Genomic DNA, 18792 nt, shown 5'->3' with positions numbered 1-18792 from the left:
GCTTTGCAATCTCAGCCAAGTTTGTGAGAATCAAGCTGTATTTTTTGCAATCTCATAAAACATAATCAGTACTGAAGGTTCTGCTGGCCAAGTATTACCCTTGGTTACACTTGTGCTTCTCTGTTGTCTCAGTTCAGTGACATCTGTGTGAGCCCGTTGCTTTCATTAGGTTTGTACATAGAAGTGATTAAGAATTTAGTAAATTTTGTTGATGAACAAGAAGGAATAGACTCCAACTGATTCTCTCATACCTGTGATGACTTTGCAGTACTAACAGAAGGAGTGAAAACCACAGCCAGGAATATCAGAAAATGTCTTTCTATACTCACAGGAAACAGATGTGTGGATTTTTACATAGTCACTTTTCAGAGTAGAACCATGTGTAAATGCTGAAATTGCATATTTCCCAATTTACTTGAACAGCCAATCATATCTGAAGAGCAAGTATGATGACGTTCATTTTTTTAATTCTTTATTATGTGTTCTTTAAAGTTATGTGGCTTTATGTCACTAAACACAGTTTAGCACACCTTCTGTACAAATGCAAAACACCCTGGTTGATTTAAATATAACGCAATAACCTTTTTTTTATTCTCTCTCAAAAAAAATTTAGTGGGGTTCAAAGGTTTTTAGGAATGTTGCTGTAATTCCACCTGGAACGGGAATGGCACACCAAATGAACTTGGAATATTTATCAAGAGTTGTTTTTGAAGTTAAAGATTTCCTATATCCCGACAGTGTAGTTGGCACAGATTCTCATACAACTATGGTAAATGGTTTGGGGATCTTGGGATGGGGTAAGTATTCTGTACATGACTTGATAATTTCAATTGTATTGTAAGGGTTTTTTTACTATATAAATGGAAAATAATTACTATTTAATACTTTCTTTATATTGGATATTTCTCTGTTTCAAGCCTAACAGCATTTCAGAACTTGAAATTTTATTTAGGGGAAACATATTTTGAAGATAATTTCATGACATACGAATAATGGACTGAAATTGTTTGCAGTTCTTCTAAAACAAGGGTGGGCAAACTTTCTGGGCCGAGGGCCACATCTGGGTGGGGAAACTGTATGCAGGGCAGAGGGTTGGGGGGCGTGCAAGGTGTGGGAGGGGGTGCGGTGTGCAGGAACGGGCTCAGGGCAAGGGATTGGGGCATAGGAGGGGTGTGCGGTGTATGGGGGGACTCAGGGAAGGGGGTTGGGGTGCAAGAGGGGTGCGGAGTGCAGGAGGGGGCTCGGCGGGTACAGGAGGGGTGCAGACTGCGGGAAGGGGCTCAGGGCAGGGGGTTTGGGTGCGGGGTGCCATGGGGCTCAGGGCAAGGATTGGGGTGCGAGGTGCAGGCAGGGGGCTTAGGGCAGGGAGTTGGGGGGGCGGGGTGCAGGAGGGGTTTGGGCTCTGGCCCGGCGCCACTTACCTAAATCAGCTCCGGGGTGGCAGCGGTGCGCACCGAGGCCAGGGCAGGCTACCTGTGTGCCTGCCCTGGCCCCATGCTGTGCCGCTCCGGGAAGCTGCCGGAACCACGTCCTTGCGCGGCCTCTGGGGGAGAGGGGCTCCCATTGAGGGGCTCCGTGCGTTGCCCTTGCCACGCCTCCAGGTACCTCCCCCGAACCTCCCATTGGCCACGGTTCCCCGTTCCTGGCCAATGGGAGCTGTGGGGGGTGGTGCCTGGAGGCAAGGGCAATGCACTGAGCCCTCTGCCCCCCGGGGACATGGTGCAGGCCGCTTCTGAGGGCGGCGTGGAGCCTCCGTCACCACAGGAAAATCCTGCAGGCCGGATCCAAAGCCCCGAGGGGCCAGATCCGGCCCGCGGGCCGTAGTTTGCCCACCCCTGTTCTAAAAGAAACTAGAGAGATTCCATATAGTAAGGCCAGTTTCATTCCCAGGATAATAGTGATTCACAGCCTAAATGGTGGGGTTTTTAAGACATTTATATAATGCATAGATGAGTGTTTTGATGTTGTCATTGGAAATCAGTCAAGAACTGTGTATCCTGAGAAGGGATTTGAAGGAAATCATAATATTGCAAAGCTCTTGTTACTGTAGTTCGATGCACATTGGCATGGCAGTGTGAGGAAGTTTCCATGCTGCATGTGTTCTCTGGATGAATAGAAAATTTCTATCTAACACCTTTATATAAAATCAGTAGTAGATATGGTACACCAGTAGGATTAAAATGTGATAATTTGAGCAGTAGTTTTGCAAGATTCTTTCATGTCCGTCTTTTTATTAGAAGACACGTGTATTGAACATATTGTCTTTCAGTTGGAGTCAGATACAAATAAGGATGTGTTATTGTACAGATTATTATGGCCTTTAGCTTCAATAGGAGGAACTTCATTAGACTTTAATATGCACTTCAAAATGTTTGTTATGTTAATTGCTTAGCACAATAAAAACAGTTTAATATTCTACCTCCAGGTGTTGGCGGTATTGAAACAGAAGCAGTAATGCTGGGAATGCCAGTTGCACTCACTTTGCCTGAGGTAGTTGGGTGTGAGCTGACAGGCTTAGCCAGCCCACTTGCTACATCCATAGATGTTGTTCTAAGCATTACTAAGGTAATTCAGAATTCTGTTTATCCTAAATCAAGCAGACTTTGTTATGGTGGGAGTTCTACCAGAGATGCTTAGGAAGTGAAATAAAAGCTGGATATGAGTCAACAGTGTGCCCTTGTTCCCAAGAAAGCTAACGGCATTTTGGGCTGTATAAGTAGGGGCATTGCCAGCAGATCGAGGGACGTGATCATTCCCCTCTATTCGACATTGGTGGGGCCTCATCTGGAGTACTGTGTCCAGTTTTGGGCCCCACACTACAAGAAGGATGTGGAAAAATTGGAAAGCAACCAGCGGAGGGCAACAAAAATGATTAGGGGACTGGAACACATGACTTATGAGGAGAGGCTGAGGGAACTGGGATTGTTTAGTCTGCAGAAGAGAAGAATGAGGGGGGATTTGATAGCTGCTTTCAACTACCTGAAAGGGGGTTCCAAAGAGGATGGATCTAGACTGTTCTCTGTGGTAGCAGATGACAGAACAAGGAGTAATGGTCTCAAGCTGCAGTGCAGGAGGTTTGGGTTGGATATTAGGAAAAACTTTTTCACTGGGAGGGTGGTGAAGCACTGAAATGGGTTACCTAGGGAGGTGGTGGAATCTCCTTCCTTTGAGGTTTTTAAGGTTAGGCTTGACAAAGCCCTGGCTGGGATGATTTAGTTGGGGATTGGTCCTGCTTTGAGCAGGGGGTTGGACTAGATGACCTCCTGAGGTCCTTTCCAACCCTGATATTCTATGACACTCGCAGTCTCTGATGCGGCATCATTAACTGTAGCTATATGAAACAGCAACATCTCTATTAACCGCCTAAGTACGCAACTGCTCATTTAAGTCCTATTTATTTTCTTTTTACCAATGGTCCCTTAGAGGCCTTACATATAACTATGTATTTACAGACATTTTATAAATGTAATTAATGTCAGTGTTCCCTAGTGAGAGCACTTACAGTCTCTGCAGTGGAAAAACCCTCCTGTTTGACTCTTTGCTCCAAAGTGTTCCTGCAAAACCCTGCTTTTGCTCTCAACCTGGGGTAAATCAGGAGTAACTTTACTGAAGTCAGTAGTTACAGTAGTGTAACAGAAATGTAGTGAGAGGATATCTGTCTCTCTGGATCTCCACTCCTGGGCCTCTGGTAAATGGTGTCAGAGTGATTTGTGTCAGTATGGTGAATGCTTCCTTCCTTTCAGACCCTTAGCAAGATTTAATCAGTTTCTATTTTTCAGTTTTTCACTGCACTTGGAGTTTTGTCCTTATAAAACAGAAGGTGTAAGAGGGGGTAAATGTCAATGAATCCCTACTCTCTAAGCCCGGTGAACTAGTTACAGTGGATTGCACAATCGCACAGAAAAGTCTTGTTAGATTTCTGTTCCCAGTTTCTTGCTTGGCTCCAAGAGATGAGAGTGTAATTTTTCACACTGTTTACCAGCAGCTACGCTAGCCTAAGGAGGACAGGTGGAGGCATCCTGGAAGGATCAGTGGGGCAGTGTACAGTGCCTCAGAATGTATGGGGGTTTTCCAGGGAAATTGGGGGACCATCAGGGATAAAGCAGCACTTAGGTTTCAGTGACCACATCCAACAAACCAGTAGTGTCGCTTTGCTTAACTGTCTGTTAATTCCAGTATGGTGGTTTTATTTTCAAAAGTTGTTCCAGTGACATATGTTACTGCTTAGATATTTATTTGTCTTCTTATCCTGACCTCTACAAATATCTTTTCCTTCAAGTAGTTATCCCTTTCTTTTCATTGCCATCCGCTGTTCTCTAAAATTTCACTGACTTCACAGCTAGGGTACCTTGAGGAACAAGAGAGAGGGAATAGTGTCTAACTAGGCTTTCCTTGTGATAGTACAAAGCACCGTCACTAGCTCACTGGGCTTAGAGTAGAGCTTTAAATTCCTTCCTTTGAGTCTTTGTCACCTTGATTACCAAATGAAAAGCCACACGTTGCCTTGTGAATTCCTGACTCCTCCTAGCAACACTTTAAAAAGCATGTTTCAGAGTAACAGCCGTGTTAGTCTGTATTCGCAAAAAGCAAAGGAGTACTTGGGGCACCTTAGAGACTAACCAATTTATTTGAGCATAAGCTTTCGTGAGCTACAGCTCACTTCATCGGATGCATACAGTATGCATCCGATGAAGTGAGCTGTAGCTCACGAAAGCTTATGCTCAAATAAATTGGTTAGTCTCTAAGGTGCCACAAGTACTCCTTTTTCTTTTTTTAAAAAGCATGGTACAGTCACTGCTTGAAAATATGCAGAACTGAGTGGGTGGGGAGACATATCTTGAGGGTTTTTACCTCTGTCAGAGTCCAGTTTAAGTGTTAAAGTTTTGACGTTTGAAGTTTGTGGACATGATTTAGATATAAAGAAGTTTTGCACTGTATTTCATTTTGTAAAATTAGTAATTGTTACTAATTTCAAACTGTTGCACCAAACATTCCTTGTAGTATATCTTCTTATATTCCGGATGTTTTATAGTTCTGTATTTCATTTTTAATAGCAACTCAGGCAAGCAGGAGTGGCTGGAAAATTTGTTGAGTTTTCTGGAACTGGCGTTTCCCAGCTGTCTGTAGCTGACCGAACCACAATAGCAAATATGTGTCCTGAATATGGTGCTATTTTGAGCTTTTTCCCTGTTGATAATGTGACGCTAAAGCACTTAAAGCATACAGGTAAGGATGAAATTAAGGTGTAACACACATGATTCAGCATATTAGCATTTTAAAGTCACATGGAAAGTATTTTTTATCTAAAATTGCATCATGCGTTACATTTGGACAGTATTTTTCTTCAGGATTATAACCTGCTTGATGGAGATAATGTAATGAGTTCTGCTGGCAATAATGTTCTGTGTCATGGGGAGCTACTTTGCAGATCCCGCCCATGAATAGCCTCATGGACACAATGGAATTTTAAATTTAATAAAAATTATATTGCTTTAATGAATATCAGCTACCTTTTTCTGTGGAAGTGGCCATTGGGCCGTGGAGCTTATTAGCATGTAAATTTCCTTATGGCACTACATTTCATTAATTACTGTTTTTCTAGTTAAGCTAGGAAATAATTTTTTTAAATAAATCTTGACAGATGGATAGCTGGCGTGCCTCTGAAGCTTGTACCAAATCTGTACAAGCTTTATATTATGTTTGCTGTGATCAGTCTGATCATTGCCATCACTGTTCAGGGTCAGCTTATTCTTGAGCATGCAGAGGTCTTCTTTGTCAAGACAGACCATTTTCCGCCCCCCATGAGTTATTCTATAAGGCCAGGAATGGCAACATGGTAAAGTGGTTCCTCTTGACAATTAATGAAATCTTCTTTTTATATTATGGGAAAAAAATTGTGAGCATATATTTTAAAGCGGTTTCTGCCAGGATGGGTTAAACGTGATTTGCCTGGTAACTACGGACCTCACAAACCATTACTTCATCTAACCAGTGTTTTAAACAGTGTTAGAGAACCATGTTTAAAATGGTTTATCACAATTTGAAGACAAGTTCAGACAGAGTTTGGTGGCTGCTGGGAATGGTCTTCTGCAGGATTATTTTGGTGCATCTCAGCTTCTTTGGTTTTTGAGTTACCTTTTGGTTTTTGCCTTTTCACCTCCTACGAAAGTGAGATTCAGTCGCTCCTCTTGCCTAATTTGGCTCAGAGGATCAAGAAGTTTCTGCTGTTGCTCCCCATAGATCAGGTCATAATGAGAAGGGTACCTGCTGAATGGATGTTCCTTTTCTGAGTTCCATCTTAGACTGCAGTGAGGTGATCAGATGAAAATGAAAAAAGCTCTTAATTATGAACTAATAGTACATATGCTTTCAGCAAGCTATTCAGTTTGTGTAGCTTGTCAGTCCTTGTTTCAAAGATTGAAGTATATCACTTTTAGATTTTGTGGGGGTTCAACAAACTGCTAATAGGACAGAGGTAGAATGTGTAGGGACGATTATATGGCAAGAAGACTGATATTCAGGGCAGTTATTAAAGTGCAAAGTCAGATTTGTCATGCACATCAATAGTGCTTGATTCATGGAATCCATGGGGCGGCACACAGATTGTGTGAATTTGTCACAATATTTATTTCTGAGAACCCTAGTTACAAGTAAGTTATGCTCTTTTTCAGTAGCATACCTTTTCCCATGTCTGGAAATTTTTTCCATAGGCTTTGACAAGGCCAAGCTTGAGTTCATGGAAGCATATCTTAAAGCTGTGAAGTTATTTCGAAATGATCAGATTTCTTCAGAGGAACCTGAATATACCCAGGTATTTATAGAATGACTTTTACTTTTTCAACTATTTGTATTCATTATTCATAACTTATTTTTTATCATTGTAATTGTTGCCACTTTTTAATTGACATTTGTACATGAATATCTTAACTCATAGCTTTGGATAGTTAGATACTTTACGAAAAAACCCAACAACCTTCGGTAGTGTAGCTAGGGTGGGGAGCGAGACAGCGGCCGCTCTCCCACTGAGAAGAAGTGGTGCCTTTTTAATTTTTACTCACCTGGTGGCTCTCCGGATCTTCGGCAGCGGATCAGGCGGCGCTCCGGGTCTTCAGCGGCACTTCAGCGTCGGGTTCTTCATTCGCTCCGGGTTCTCCGGTGGCAGAGGGTCCTTCAGTGCCGCCAAAGACCGGAGCAAGTGAAGGACCCAGTGCCGAAGTGCCACCGAAGACCTGGAGTGAGTGAAGGACCCGACACCGAAGACCCGGAGCACTGCCAGGTGAGTACAAGCGGGCGGTGCCTTTTTTAATCTCCGCTCCCCCTGTTTTCTCCACCTGGCTATGCCACTGACAACCTTAAGCACTATAATAAGTGTAGGAGTGTAGGAACGGCTGATGAATCCCTTTCGTCAACCAACTCTTTCAGGGTATCTCATAAGTCTGACTTCATGAGAAATTTTGGCAGCTGGCATCAAAGCTCATGGATTGTTCATGATAAAGCATTGTTAGTAATACTCCATCTTGAAAATGAAAGCCTGACTTTTTAATGGAAAAACACCACAGACTATTCAGATTACTAAACTGGATGGGCCCAGTTGCCTTGAAAAACTAGGGCTAAATGTGCTCTTACCTATTGGGCAATGTTTCCTAGCATGTGTTACTGGGTTTTTTTTCTTTTCCAGATAATACAAATAGATCTGAGTTCTATAACGCCATATGTCAGTGGCCCAAAGAGACCACAGGATAGAGTGGCTATTACTAATATGAAGAGTGATTTCCAAGCCTGCTTAAATGAGAAGGTTTGTACAACTTTACTTTTAGTGGTTTGGTAGATAGATGTATTGTAACTCATTTTTTGGCTTTCATACTGAACACAATAGTTTATAAAGTCATAATCCATAATCTGAAGCATTTATTTTACAAATACTCACTACCTCAATGAGTGTCCCTTGGGCATAGCTCTGTATGCTAACCATCACAGGAATGTTACTGGGCCTCAAACAGTAGAAAATTTGAATAAAAATTGCAAAAAGCCTCAATTCATATTATGGACCTAAGAATCTACTAAGCAGAAAAGTGAAAAAGTTAAGCAATCAGATGTTCCAAACTTCTACAGTTTGTCCATTTAAGTCATTTTTAAAATTGCTAAATTGGTTAGGCACATGAGTGGGTGGGTTTTTTTGAGAATTTCTATTTTAAAACAACAGTGGGGCAAAAATGATTGTACAGTGCCATTTCTTATGAGTGAGTTAAAAATCCCTCCAAATCAGCTTCATTGTTTGAAATTGAAACGATGATTCTCAGTGTTGTTGGGAGGTAAATTCAGTTTAGTCCAGCTTAATATAACCGTTGATTTTAATCAATTGTTAAATTATCCAAAACTTAAAAAAAAAAAAAAAAACAGAATGTGCCTTAACAACCATGAGCCTCCAATTTCCAATGCTTTTGAATGGGAGCTGAATTTTCAATCCTAACATGTACTGTTAAGTTCAGTGATCAAGAAGAGCTGGTTACAGCACCGAGTCAGAAGTAGAATTGCAAGTAGCATAGAGTCTGATTCAAAGGCCATTGAAATCTCTGAGTCTTCTGCTTCAGTGGGCTTTGGATAAGACCCATAGTGTGTAGCAGTCAGCTGTGGTAGGCTTGCCTTATGTGGGAGAAAAATCAAAGACTCAGTAGTGAAAAAAAGAGATGTTTGTGGGGAAGCTGGGTGGGCCATGAAGACTTCTGGGAGATTAAATGTTACAGATCCAGACCGTGTTTATCTTTAATCCTTTCCCAGTCAAACTTGGTTTGACAGCTTCCTGTTTGATTAGCTCATCTTTATTATATTTCAGACAGTTATAAAATAGTGCTGAAGAAATATATGTAATTAATTAGGTTTAGTGCAGGGATGGGCAAACTTTTTGGCCCAAGGGCCACATCAGGGAATAGAAATTCTATGGCAGGCCATGAATGCTCTCGGGTTCAGGGTGTGAGCTCTGGGGTAGGGCTTGGGATGAGGAGTTTGGGGTGTAACAGGGTGCTCTGGGCTGGGACCGATGGGATCAGAGGGCAGGATAGGGATCAGGGCTGGGGCAGGGGTGCAGGAAGGGGTGCAGGTTCCAGCTGGGGATGAGAGGTTTGGGGTGCAGGAGGGTGCTCCGAGCTGGGATCGAGGGGTTTGGAGAGGAGGAGGGGCATCAGGGCTGGGGCAGGAGTGTGGGGAGAGGCTAAGGGGTGCAGGCTTCAAGCGGTGATTACCTCAGGCGGCTTCTGGAAGCAGTGGCATGTCCCTTCTCCGGCTCCTACGTGGAGGCGTGGCCAGGTGGCTCTGCACACTGCCTCATCTGCAGGCACTGTCCCTGCAGCTCCCATTGGCATGCCAGAGGGGGTATTAGAGTGCGTAGGAGCTGGAACGGGGCCGAGCCCTGACCCAGCGCCCCGGCTGGAGTGGGGCCAAGCTGCGTGGTCCAGCCGGAGTGGGGCCAAAACGCTGCTCCCCAGCGGGAGCTCACAGGCTGGCTTAAAGTGGCTCCAGCCCGTGGTCCATAGTTTGCCCACCCCTGATAGTGAGTAGAATATCTTGTATGTGATGCTGGAGGAGTTGTTTTTAATGGACCAGTTATGGTTTATATTAAAAGTCTTGAGCCTTGCCACATGATACACACATTTCTAATTTTGCAAACTACATATACCTGAATGAATGCCTATTCCTTTAAATAAGGGAATTCACCTAAAAGAAGGGGGAAAATACTCTAGGGATTTGATCCTGCTTTTGATGCATAGGCACTTATTGCCACACATTTTGTACTATTAACAATGGCAGTTATAAAGGTATATGGATGAGCGCATCACTGTTCATTTGAGGGCAATGAGTCCTTGCACGCATCTCTGAAGACTTCTTTGAAAACCTATTATATTTCAATGTACTCATATGACTGATAAGCACTTTCATGGAGTACATGAGTCTTAAGTGAAGGTTCACATAATCATGCTATGATGAGGTACATATCTGTTTTAAGTGTGATCTATAGTTGTTGAATTGTCTCTGTTCTTGACTTGTTATATATTTTGTCATCTAGATTGGCTTTAAAGGGTTTCAGATTGCTGTTGAGAAACAAAATGACATTGTGCCTGTTGAGTATGAAGGAAATGAGTACAGATTGTCTCATGGATCTGTTGTCATTGCTGCAGTAATCAGTTGTACAAATAACTGCAATCCATCTGTCATGCTTGCCGCAGGTATGTTGTGACTGGTGACAACTAACTTTGGTTTACTATTGCAATCTGGTGTTTACATGGTCTTTTGGTCCAATTCTGCAAATGCTCAGTGCAGGGAATTCCCAGTGTCCAGACCTTTTAACTCAGTTAGACTGTTCATTGTACTTTTAGGCCTGAATTCCTGTTATATGTATTGAGAACTGTGTTAATGAGAAGTGGCCTTTATTGTACATAGTGCTGTATAATTTCAAAGTTTCTGTGGCCTTATCAGACATCTATAAAAACTAGATGCCTATGAAGGTAGGTCTAATAAGTTTGTGTTTGTTTACTTTATGATCCGACATTACCAGTCTGTTTAGAGCTCCTTTCAAAAGGCTATGGATATCAACATAACCATTGATAGTGTCAGGAGGTTTTGATCCCTGAATGAAAGGGTGAAATTTAGCCTTTAATCAGATGCTAGCTGAGCTTTAACAGCAGGAATTGAAAAGTCAGTGACAGAACTTGAAATAAAACCCAGACCAGACCACCCTTCCATGCTCTGACCACTAGACCATCCATTAAAACACGGAGAAGAGATTTTCTGTCAGGTAAGGGGAAGAAAATGGATATGTTTGATCTGAATAAGAAAACAAATATGACTTCTTATTATTGATAAAGCAACTTTGTTATATTACTTGTCTAAGGAATATTACAAATATATACTCCTTTTAAACAGTTTCCTTAAGAGACAGTAAATGGTGATTTCCCTTATTTTCCCCTCGTCACAGTAATTTATCTACCTGACACCATCTTGGTAGTTATAAATTCAGTTGCTCTTCCAATAAATATGCACAAGTCTTATTTAACTATTGTTTTGTTTTTCTTTAGGTCTTTTGGCCAGAAAAGCTGTCGAAGCTGGACTGATGGTTAAACCTTATATAAGAACAAGTTTATCTCCGGGTAGTGGGATGGTTACACATTACCTCAGTTCAAGTGGAGTGTTACCATACCTCAGTAAACTTGGGTAAGTTTAACGTCTTTATTCATGCTGACGGAGGGAAAAGTGGTGCATGTGTAAGTGGATTTATGTATAGTCCTTAGATATGGCCCCAGTTCAGCAAGGTGCCTAACTTTAAGCATGTGAATAGTCCCACTGACTTTGGGACAACTTGCATGCTTAAAATTAATCATACACATAAGTGTATGTTGGATCAGGTCTTGGCCCTTGCACATACAATTTACAAGGTGCAGGTGATCTCCTGTGCCTGAGCAGAAGCCTGTTTTCTTTAACAGAGCTCCACAGGACTGGTGGCTTGGATTGTAAATTTTTCAGGACAAGAACCAGGCCCTGTCTTGCTTGTCTGAGACACCTACTGTACTTTTGACTGCTCAGTAGCAATAATAATCATAATCAAATCACACTATGTATTAGCTTTGTTTTATGCATGAACTTTATTGTCCTTGCTTACGTTTCACTAAGTAATGGCAATACATCAGGAGATATTCTGGAGACCTGACTTATTTTTTGTAATTCACCAAGACAAGTGAGAAGTAATGAGATTATTATCTCTTTTCAGTGTACTCAGTATAAAAAATGCCCAGTTAGCAAAACAAATTCCCTCAGCTTCAAATATTTCACCAACACTCATTTTAAATAATTGAATGTGCTACTTACTCCAGTTTTTCAATGCAGGTTTGAGGTTGTTGGATATGGATGTTCAACATGTGTTGGAAACACTGCTCCCTTGCCAGAAGCCATTCGGAATGCGATAAAACAGGTACAGCTTAAAGATTCTGACAGTGCATATACAATGTAGCAGATTCTTTTCTACTCAAATGGTCAGGAAATAAAAGAATCTGTATAAAATAATATACTTTGTCCTTGGCTGGAATTTTGCAGTGCATTTAGAGATGCATCTTTGCATGCCACATGGAGTATATAAAGTGACTAATTTGGTGTCTGAAATAATAATAAAGTCATAGTGAATACAACTTTATACTACACAAATCTCAGCTGTAAGATGAAGTTTGTGTATTCTTGCAAGAGTTAGTCATATTGTGTATGATATATACATATGCTAACCTGAGTTTCTGCTATTTTCTTGTCATTGGCAAAATAAGGTTAATGATACAGAAATGAGCCAATGGTTGATACTTTCTTTATTGTATATCTAGTAAGTCTGTAAAGCACAAATGTATTTTGGAATATTAAAAAAAAATCACGAAAGTGAGCAGTTTTAGACAGCTAAATGATAAGCTGCCTTTAGCCTTATCAGTGCTAAAAGCAGCTCAATCCTCAAGGCTGCTGTTAGCAATGAGGGAGTAATAGAGGCATCAGCCTGGGAAAAGGTGATGGAGAAGTAGGAGAAAAAAGGAGGGGAGAACTAATCCAGCTGACTAAGAGGAGACATGAGGGAGTTCTGTGACTGGGGAGACAGAGTGGGAATAGTAGTGGTAGAGAGCAAATGACCTTTCATTTTAGGGGCTTCTATAAGTACTTACGGTACCTTTAGCTTTTTTCTTTTTTTTAAGACAACAGAAATCTAAGCAAACTGTCATTAATGCACCTATAAGTTCGTAAGGAGTGCTGAGAAATGTATTTGTTTCTACCTTTCAGGGTGATTTAGTTGCTTGTGGAGTTTTGTCGGGAAACAAAAACTTTGAAGGCCGTCTCTGTGATTGTGTCCGTGCCAACTACCTTGCTTCTCCACCTTTAGTAGTTGCTTATGCTATAGCAGGCACTGTTAATATAGATTTCCAGACTGAGCCTTTAGGTAACTATTTTTTTATATCTCATATTTCAGAATAGTACCAGGTTTTCTTTGGGTGCTTTGGCTTAAAATGTCTGCCTGTTAAATGGCAGCAACTTTTGCATTTTCTGTTTTGAAACAGGACGATCAGCCTTAGACCACTTCATCTCTTCTTTTATTTATACTCAGATATTTTGTCTCATGAGAGAAGGTGGAAATTACATATTTCCTCAGTTTTTCACAACGTTTGTTTCATTTAACTGGCATTTAAGCATGCAGAGAGCATTACATTATTACAGCACTAGACAAAGAATGACCATGCTTTTCATTCCTAACAGCAAAGAAATAAAAAATCACTTAGCCGATTACTTTTTTGGAATCGGCTGTAGCATCTTTGAATAAAGTCTCAACATATATGGGGGGGTTTTGTTCGTTTGTTTTTGTTTTTGCTTACAAAAAACCTTTTACATAGGCATTGATCCTAATGGCAAAAATATCTACCTGCATGATGTTTGGCCTACTCGAGAAGAACTTCAGCAAGTTGAGGAGGAGTATGTGATATCATCCATGTTTAAAGAACTGAAAGAAAAAATTGAGGTAAGATAGGTCTGTCATTTTAAATAGTTTAGAAGACAGTGCATTTCTGTATAGCTTTGCTGTATCTTCTGGTTGAAACAGCAGCCGTTTTGGAGGGTTCTGATACCGTGACTAAGATTAAGTGACGAAGATATGGCCACCTGTATTCTGTTATACTGGGGTTCTTAAACAGTGTACGTTACGATGGTATCTCCCACAGTATATTACAACCTCAGAAAAAAAACTTTAAGACTGTATAAGATAATTGTAAATCAGTTTCCCTGATAGTCTAATTGGCTAATATACTCTCCTTTTGTAGAAAGACAATAAGCGATGGAATTTTCTGGAAGCACCAGAGTCAGTTTTGTTTCCATGGGATTTGAAGTCCACATATATCCGATGTCCTTCTTTTTTTGATAAGCTTGTAAGTACAGTGATTCCATCTAAAATAATATTTTGGGAAGTGCTGAATACTAAAGTAAGGGGAAAGTTGCGTTTCAGTAAGATTTGGTTGTATCTGATTAAGTTGTGTAGCATTAACCATGTCTAACTGTCTCTAACTGGTGTTCACACCATTGGAATGATTGGAGCTCATGGATGGATGCTCCATTTTTGACGTGAACAAACCTGTTTAAATAAGATTTGTGCTAGGAATCCTGGGGGGAAAGTATGTATTTTTTTTTTCTTTTTTTCCCCCTTAATAGGCTAAAGAGCCAATTTCACTACAACCAATTGAAAATGCCCATGTCTTGCTATATTTGGGAGATTCTGTAACTACAGATCACATATCACCTGCTGGAAGCATTGCAAGGAATAGCGCCGCTGCGAAGTATCTGACAAACAAAGGGTATGGATCGTAACGTATATTTAAGCCCCTTCATTTTCATTTTTTTAACTGATTTTTACCAAAAATTTCCCGGGTTTTACAAAAAGTATTATTCATTTTTTTTCTGATTTTCATCCTACTTTTGTATCCTTCAAATATATTTTAAAACCCTTGTTTTATTAGGAAAATACAATACCTTGCATGAGATATATGTATTACAATAATACATTAGTTTGTATATACATGCAAAGCTGACTGAAGTAAGGCTGTGTATTAGTCTACTCTAGAAGATACACATAATAAACAAACAGGCACACATGCAAGCTCTGAAGTGTGTGTGCATCTGAATGTACTGATGAGTCTCACGCCTACCACGTACACATTTCAAGCTGTTAGCAGATAATGGTTTAAAGATTTGACACACTAAAATGGGAAGAAAACAAAAATCTGTCAGAATACATTTCAGAACACAAGGAAGTATTCAAAAGGAGAAAAGAAGTCGAGTGTGTGCGCTGCAAATGGTGTGGCCCAGTTATCAAATGTAAATATTTATAGGTAATAGTTCTAACTCTACAAAAGTAAACTGTTGATTCAAATGAAAAGTTGTATTTGGGGATAAGAGATGTATTATTTTCTTAAACTCAGAGGTGAAGTTGTGTTTTGAGTTCTATTCTAGTTCTGCAGCAAACCACACTGATGAACGGAATTCAAAGAATTATTCTGCTGAATACTTTTTCCCTGTCTTTCTGTCCAACAAAATAAACCCCTATATTTACCCAGAAAAATAATATTTTTGCACTGATTTTTCACCTGTTTTTTTGTTGTGGTGGTAATAAACATTGATAAATTCCCAGGAAAAATTAAATAAAAACAAAAGCTGAAAACAAAGGGCCTTACGTATATTTTATGAAGCAAATGAATCTGCTTTAGTTTTTGTCTCAGTGGGGAACTTAATTTACCAAATAAACAACTGATCATCAAAAATTGTTTTGTTCTGTAAATGCCATTATGCATTAGAGAAATTAATTGTGTATGTCCTGGCTAACATGTAAACTGTCACTACTGTGATTGTAGGTCATCACCAGAAATGTATTTGAAATCTCTTTTGCCTTGTGAACAGCTGAAATCTATTTTAAAAGATCACATCGATGAGATAGACCATTGTAAAAAGATAATGGTCTGCTGCCAAATCCATCTCAAAACAAAGATACATTGTTAATTTACAAAGCAGATAGCACTAATCTTGTGCTAATGGTCTATTCTATGTCCATTGATTTTACATAAGAAATGATAATGTTGCTTTCACTTCATTTGATGGGTGTTGAACACAGTATAGGGATAATTGCTTACTCCACTGCTGTTGCAAAATTATTGTTCTTGGCAAAGAGAGCAGACTGGCAAATAGATGCACAGAACACATCAGAGACCAGCTTGTTCATAACACGCCTCGTTTAAAGACTGAATTGCCGCTGTATGAATGTGAATTTGGCTGAAGGTTTGATGTAGATTTATTTGAGAGATGAATCAACAATTCTGGACCCAATATAATGAGATGTTAAACACCCTTAACCCCCAGTGAAGTCTGAGGGTACCCAGCTTTTCACAGGAGGTGCAGAGCTCCTCACAGAATCAGACCTTCCATTTGGTAGCACTTTACACGGACTAATTGTACGGTACTGCACCAACAAACCCCAGTTTATCAGCCGAATATCTCAAAATAATGGCTTCCGGTGCCCACTGTTTACCCATGACTATCTCCCTCAGTCTAAATTAAGGGTACTTTCTAGAAGTAAAAATGAATTGACCCTCACTGCCAGCTCAGCTATCTCACTCATGAGACTAGAACTTGTAGATACTACTCATGTTGATTTTTTCTACAGACTGCTTAACCAACATTTGTTAGAAAATTAGTCCTCCTAGATTGTCACCAAAAAGCCACTTAAAACTTCAGTTCAGCTACAGTTGTAATGTTCATTAGCTAGTGCTCTATACCACCTAATGGTAAAAACCCTCCAAAACAATATCAGTAGACTTTCTGTTGAATAGTAAATACTGTCTTATGATATTTGTAGCCTCACACCTCGTGAATTCAACTCTTATGGAGCTCGAAGAGGTAATGATGCTGTGATGACCAGAGGTACCTTTGCAAATATGAAGCTTTTGAATAAATTCATAGGAAAACCAGCTCCAAAAACAGTTCATTTCCCATCAGGACAAATGGTGAGCATGTATTTGTTCAAATGACTCTATTAGCTAAGAGCTATGGATTAGAGCTTGTCTAATGATTTCACTTTCTTTTTTCCTGCAGCTAGATGTGTTTGAAGCAGCAGAGTTGTACCAGAAAGAAGGCATTCCTTTGGTTATTTTAGCAGGGAAGAAGTATGGACTGGGTAACTCAAGAGACTGGACTGCAAAGGGGCCTTTTTTACTGGTACTGTTATATTCTCATGAAGTTAGTTTCAAATGTATTGTTTTAAGAAGATGTCTTTAAGCATCAATTCATGTTGAACTGCCTTCAGTTTAAATTTAAATATTTGCAAAATATTGTTTGCTTGAAAATGTATAATCTGTAGTTTTCCTTGGTAGAATCTGCATAGAAGAGAACAGGTGGTTACAGGGCCAGTTTATTAAATTTCAGAAATGTATAATTTATCAAGTTTGGCCCACAAAATGGGGATCCAACATAAGAGGTTCTAGACTTAGCTAGATAAATGACATACACTATTGGTCTAGGGCCCCAGTCCTGTGGGGGTGCTCTGTATACCCCCCAGCTCCTATAGGGGTTAGGGGGAATGAAGGGCAGGCTTTGTAGTAGCTAAGGTAAGTGCCAGTCAGTTATTTTTGTGTGCTTGCTTTGGCTGCAGTATAAGTAACTAGGGTAAAAAGTATGTTGAAGTTGGCTAGCCTACTAATTATTCCTTTACCTTTGTAGTTTCTTAAATTTAGTTTTAAAAGTTTCATTCTCTCCCGTCACTTCCCCAGAATCATTGCTCTCCCATTTTAGTCTCTGTTAAAGTTTTTTAAGCAAAAAGAGGAACTTGCTGCCTTTTTTTCCCCCCCTGGAAGCTTTATTTAAAAATTATGTTCATATTTTTTAAATGTTTGATTTTCAATTTTCAATTCAATCCACATTTCGCAGTCTTGTGAGTGGAAAAGCTGCACACCATTATTTGGGGTTGAATTTTTCACTAGTGAGCTAGATCACTGCCAATTTTCAGCTGAGTATTGTAAAACTGCAACTCTTTCTCAAGAAAGGAAAACATCCAGACAAACTAATATCTCTCGTTACCAATGCTCTGCATTTTTGATGAAGGTTTTCTCTGTTTAGTTTGTGCATGTGGTGGTGAAGCCATTGGATACATTGCAGACTATTCTGATAAACTGCATTTATCATATACCTCTGTCTGTCACTTGCTCCCTGTCCATCTATACTCTCCATCTCTCTGGGAAAGCATCTAGCATTCCATGCCACCTCAGCAGCTTCAGATAAACATTTTTTTAAAACTCTCAGAGAAGTGTTTCCTTTTGCCTTCAAACGTCAAAAGATCCCCCTAATTACTACAAAACAACAACAGACTCTGAAGCCCTCGGTGGACAGTGTTCGGTCCTGCATTGCTAATAGATTTCAGTTTCAGAAATGTTCTGAAAAATAACTAAAAATGACACCACCTTATTGCACTGGTCTGCTTCCTTGGTTTATTCACTGCCATCTGCTTGTTTTATTGCCAAAAATAAGTTGTTACTGCATTTTACCCCTGCTAACACTGCAGAGCCAATAACGAGGCATGTCCAATAAACCAGACTTCCACCAGCTTAAGATACAGGAGTCTGGAGGTCACTGCCTCTGTGTTGATCAGAAAAATATTTGGTGTTAGTTTTTATGGTTATTTTCATTAAACTTCATTATTATGCAGACTGCTGGCTGAAATCGGAAACCAATTATTTTATTTACATTTTATAGGGTGTTAAGGCAGTTATAGCTGAAAGCTACGAAAAGATTCATAAAGGTCATTTGATTGGAATTGGCATAGCTCCACTTCAGTTTCTTCCGGGGGAAAATGCAAACGTTTTGGGCCTCACTGGCAAAGAACAGTTTTCTATATCTTTTCCTCAAGAGCTGTTTCCAGGAATCACATTGGATATTAAGGTATTTCTAAAATATATCATCTCTATTTCAAGGTGCAGACCATTGGAATTATGAAGTAATATGCTGATTTACTTGAAAAAGCAAACATAGTCTTGCCTTGTGCTTAAACTGCTAGTGAACATAATTTGCCAGAATATCTTGAAAGTACATATAATTTTAGTTGCCTTCTTGTTCCGTTATTTGTCTGCATGTGCAGCCCCTAATCACTTCAGTTTTCCCCCAACACAGAAACTTTGTTAAAAGCCAGTTAAAGTTTAATCAAATCCCACTCACATAACTTGCCATTTCCTTGTTTCTAAGGGATTAAAGCAA

General features: G+C 40.0%; 1 protein-coding gene across 4 annotated transcripts in view; it reads left to right on the top strand.

The window, feature by feature from the left end:
* The window catches only part of IREB2 (iron responsive element binding protein 2), a 42173-nt gene that overhangs the window by 19514 nt on the left and 3867 nt on the right, over positions 1 to 18792 (top strand). For 3 of the 4 annotated variants that reach the window (XM_073303542.2, XM_073303544.2, XM_073303545.2), the window contains 15 exons: positions 614 to 797; positions 2426 to 2565; positions 5055 to 5226; positions 6711 to 6811; positions 7679 to 7795; positions 10061 to 10220; positions 11070 to 11205; positions 11875 to 11959; positions 12799 to 12955; positions 13404 to 13528; positions 13827 to 13931; positions 14212 to 14354; positions 16406 to 16553; positions 16642 to 16764; positions 18295 to 18480. In XM_073303542.2, the coding sequence (XP_073159643.2) occupies positions 614 to 797; positions 2426 to 2565; positions 5055 to 5226; positions 6711 to 6811; positions 7679 to 7795; positions 10061 to 10220; positions 11070 to 11205; positions 11875 to 11959; positions 12799 to 12955; positions 13404 to 13528; positions 13827 to 13931; positions 14212 to 14354; positions 16406 to 16553; positions 16642 to 16764; positions 18295 to 18480 (2082 nt within the window). Of the gene's footprint in view, positions 1 to 613; positions 798 to 2425; positions 2566 to 5054; positions 5227 to 6710; positions 6812 to 7678; positions 7796 to 10060; positions 10221 to 11069; positions 11206 to 11874; positions 11960 to 12798; positions 12956 to 13403; positions 13529 to 13826; positions 13932 to 14211; positions 14355 to 16405; positions 16554 to 16641; positions 16765 to 18294; positions 18481 to 18792 lie in introns of those variants that run through there. The other variant, XM_078854646.1, reaches the window with a different exon arrangement.

Source organism: Lepidochelys kempii, chromosome 10 (genome assembly GCF_965140285.1).
Source record: "Lepidochelys kempii isolate rLepKem1 chromosome 10, rLepKem1.hap1, whole genome shotgun sequence".
NCBI lineage: Eukaryota > Metazoa > Chordata > Testudines > Cheloniidae > Lepidochelys > Lepidochelys kempii.
This window is presented reverse-complemented; position numbering and strand designations above follow the sequence as displayed.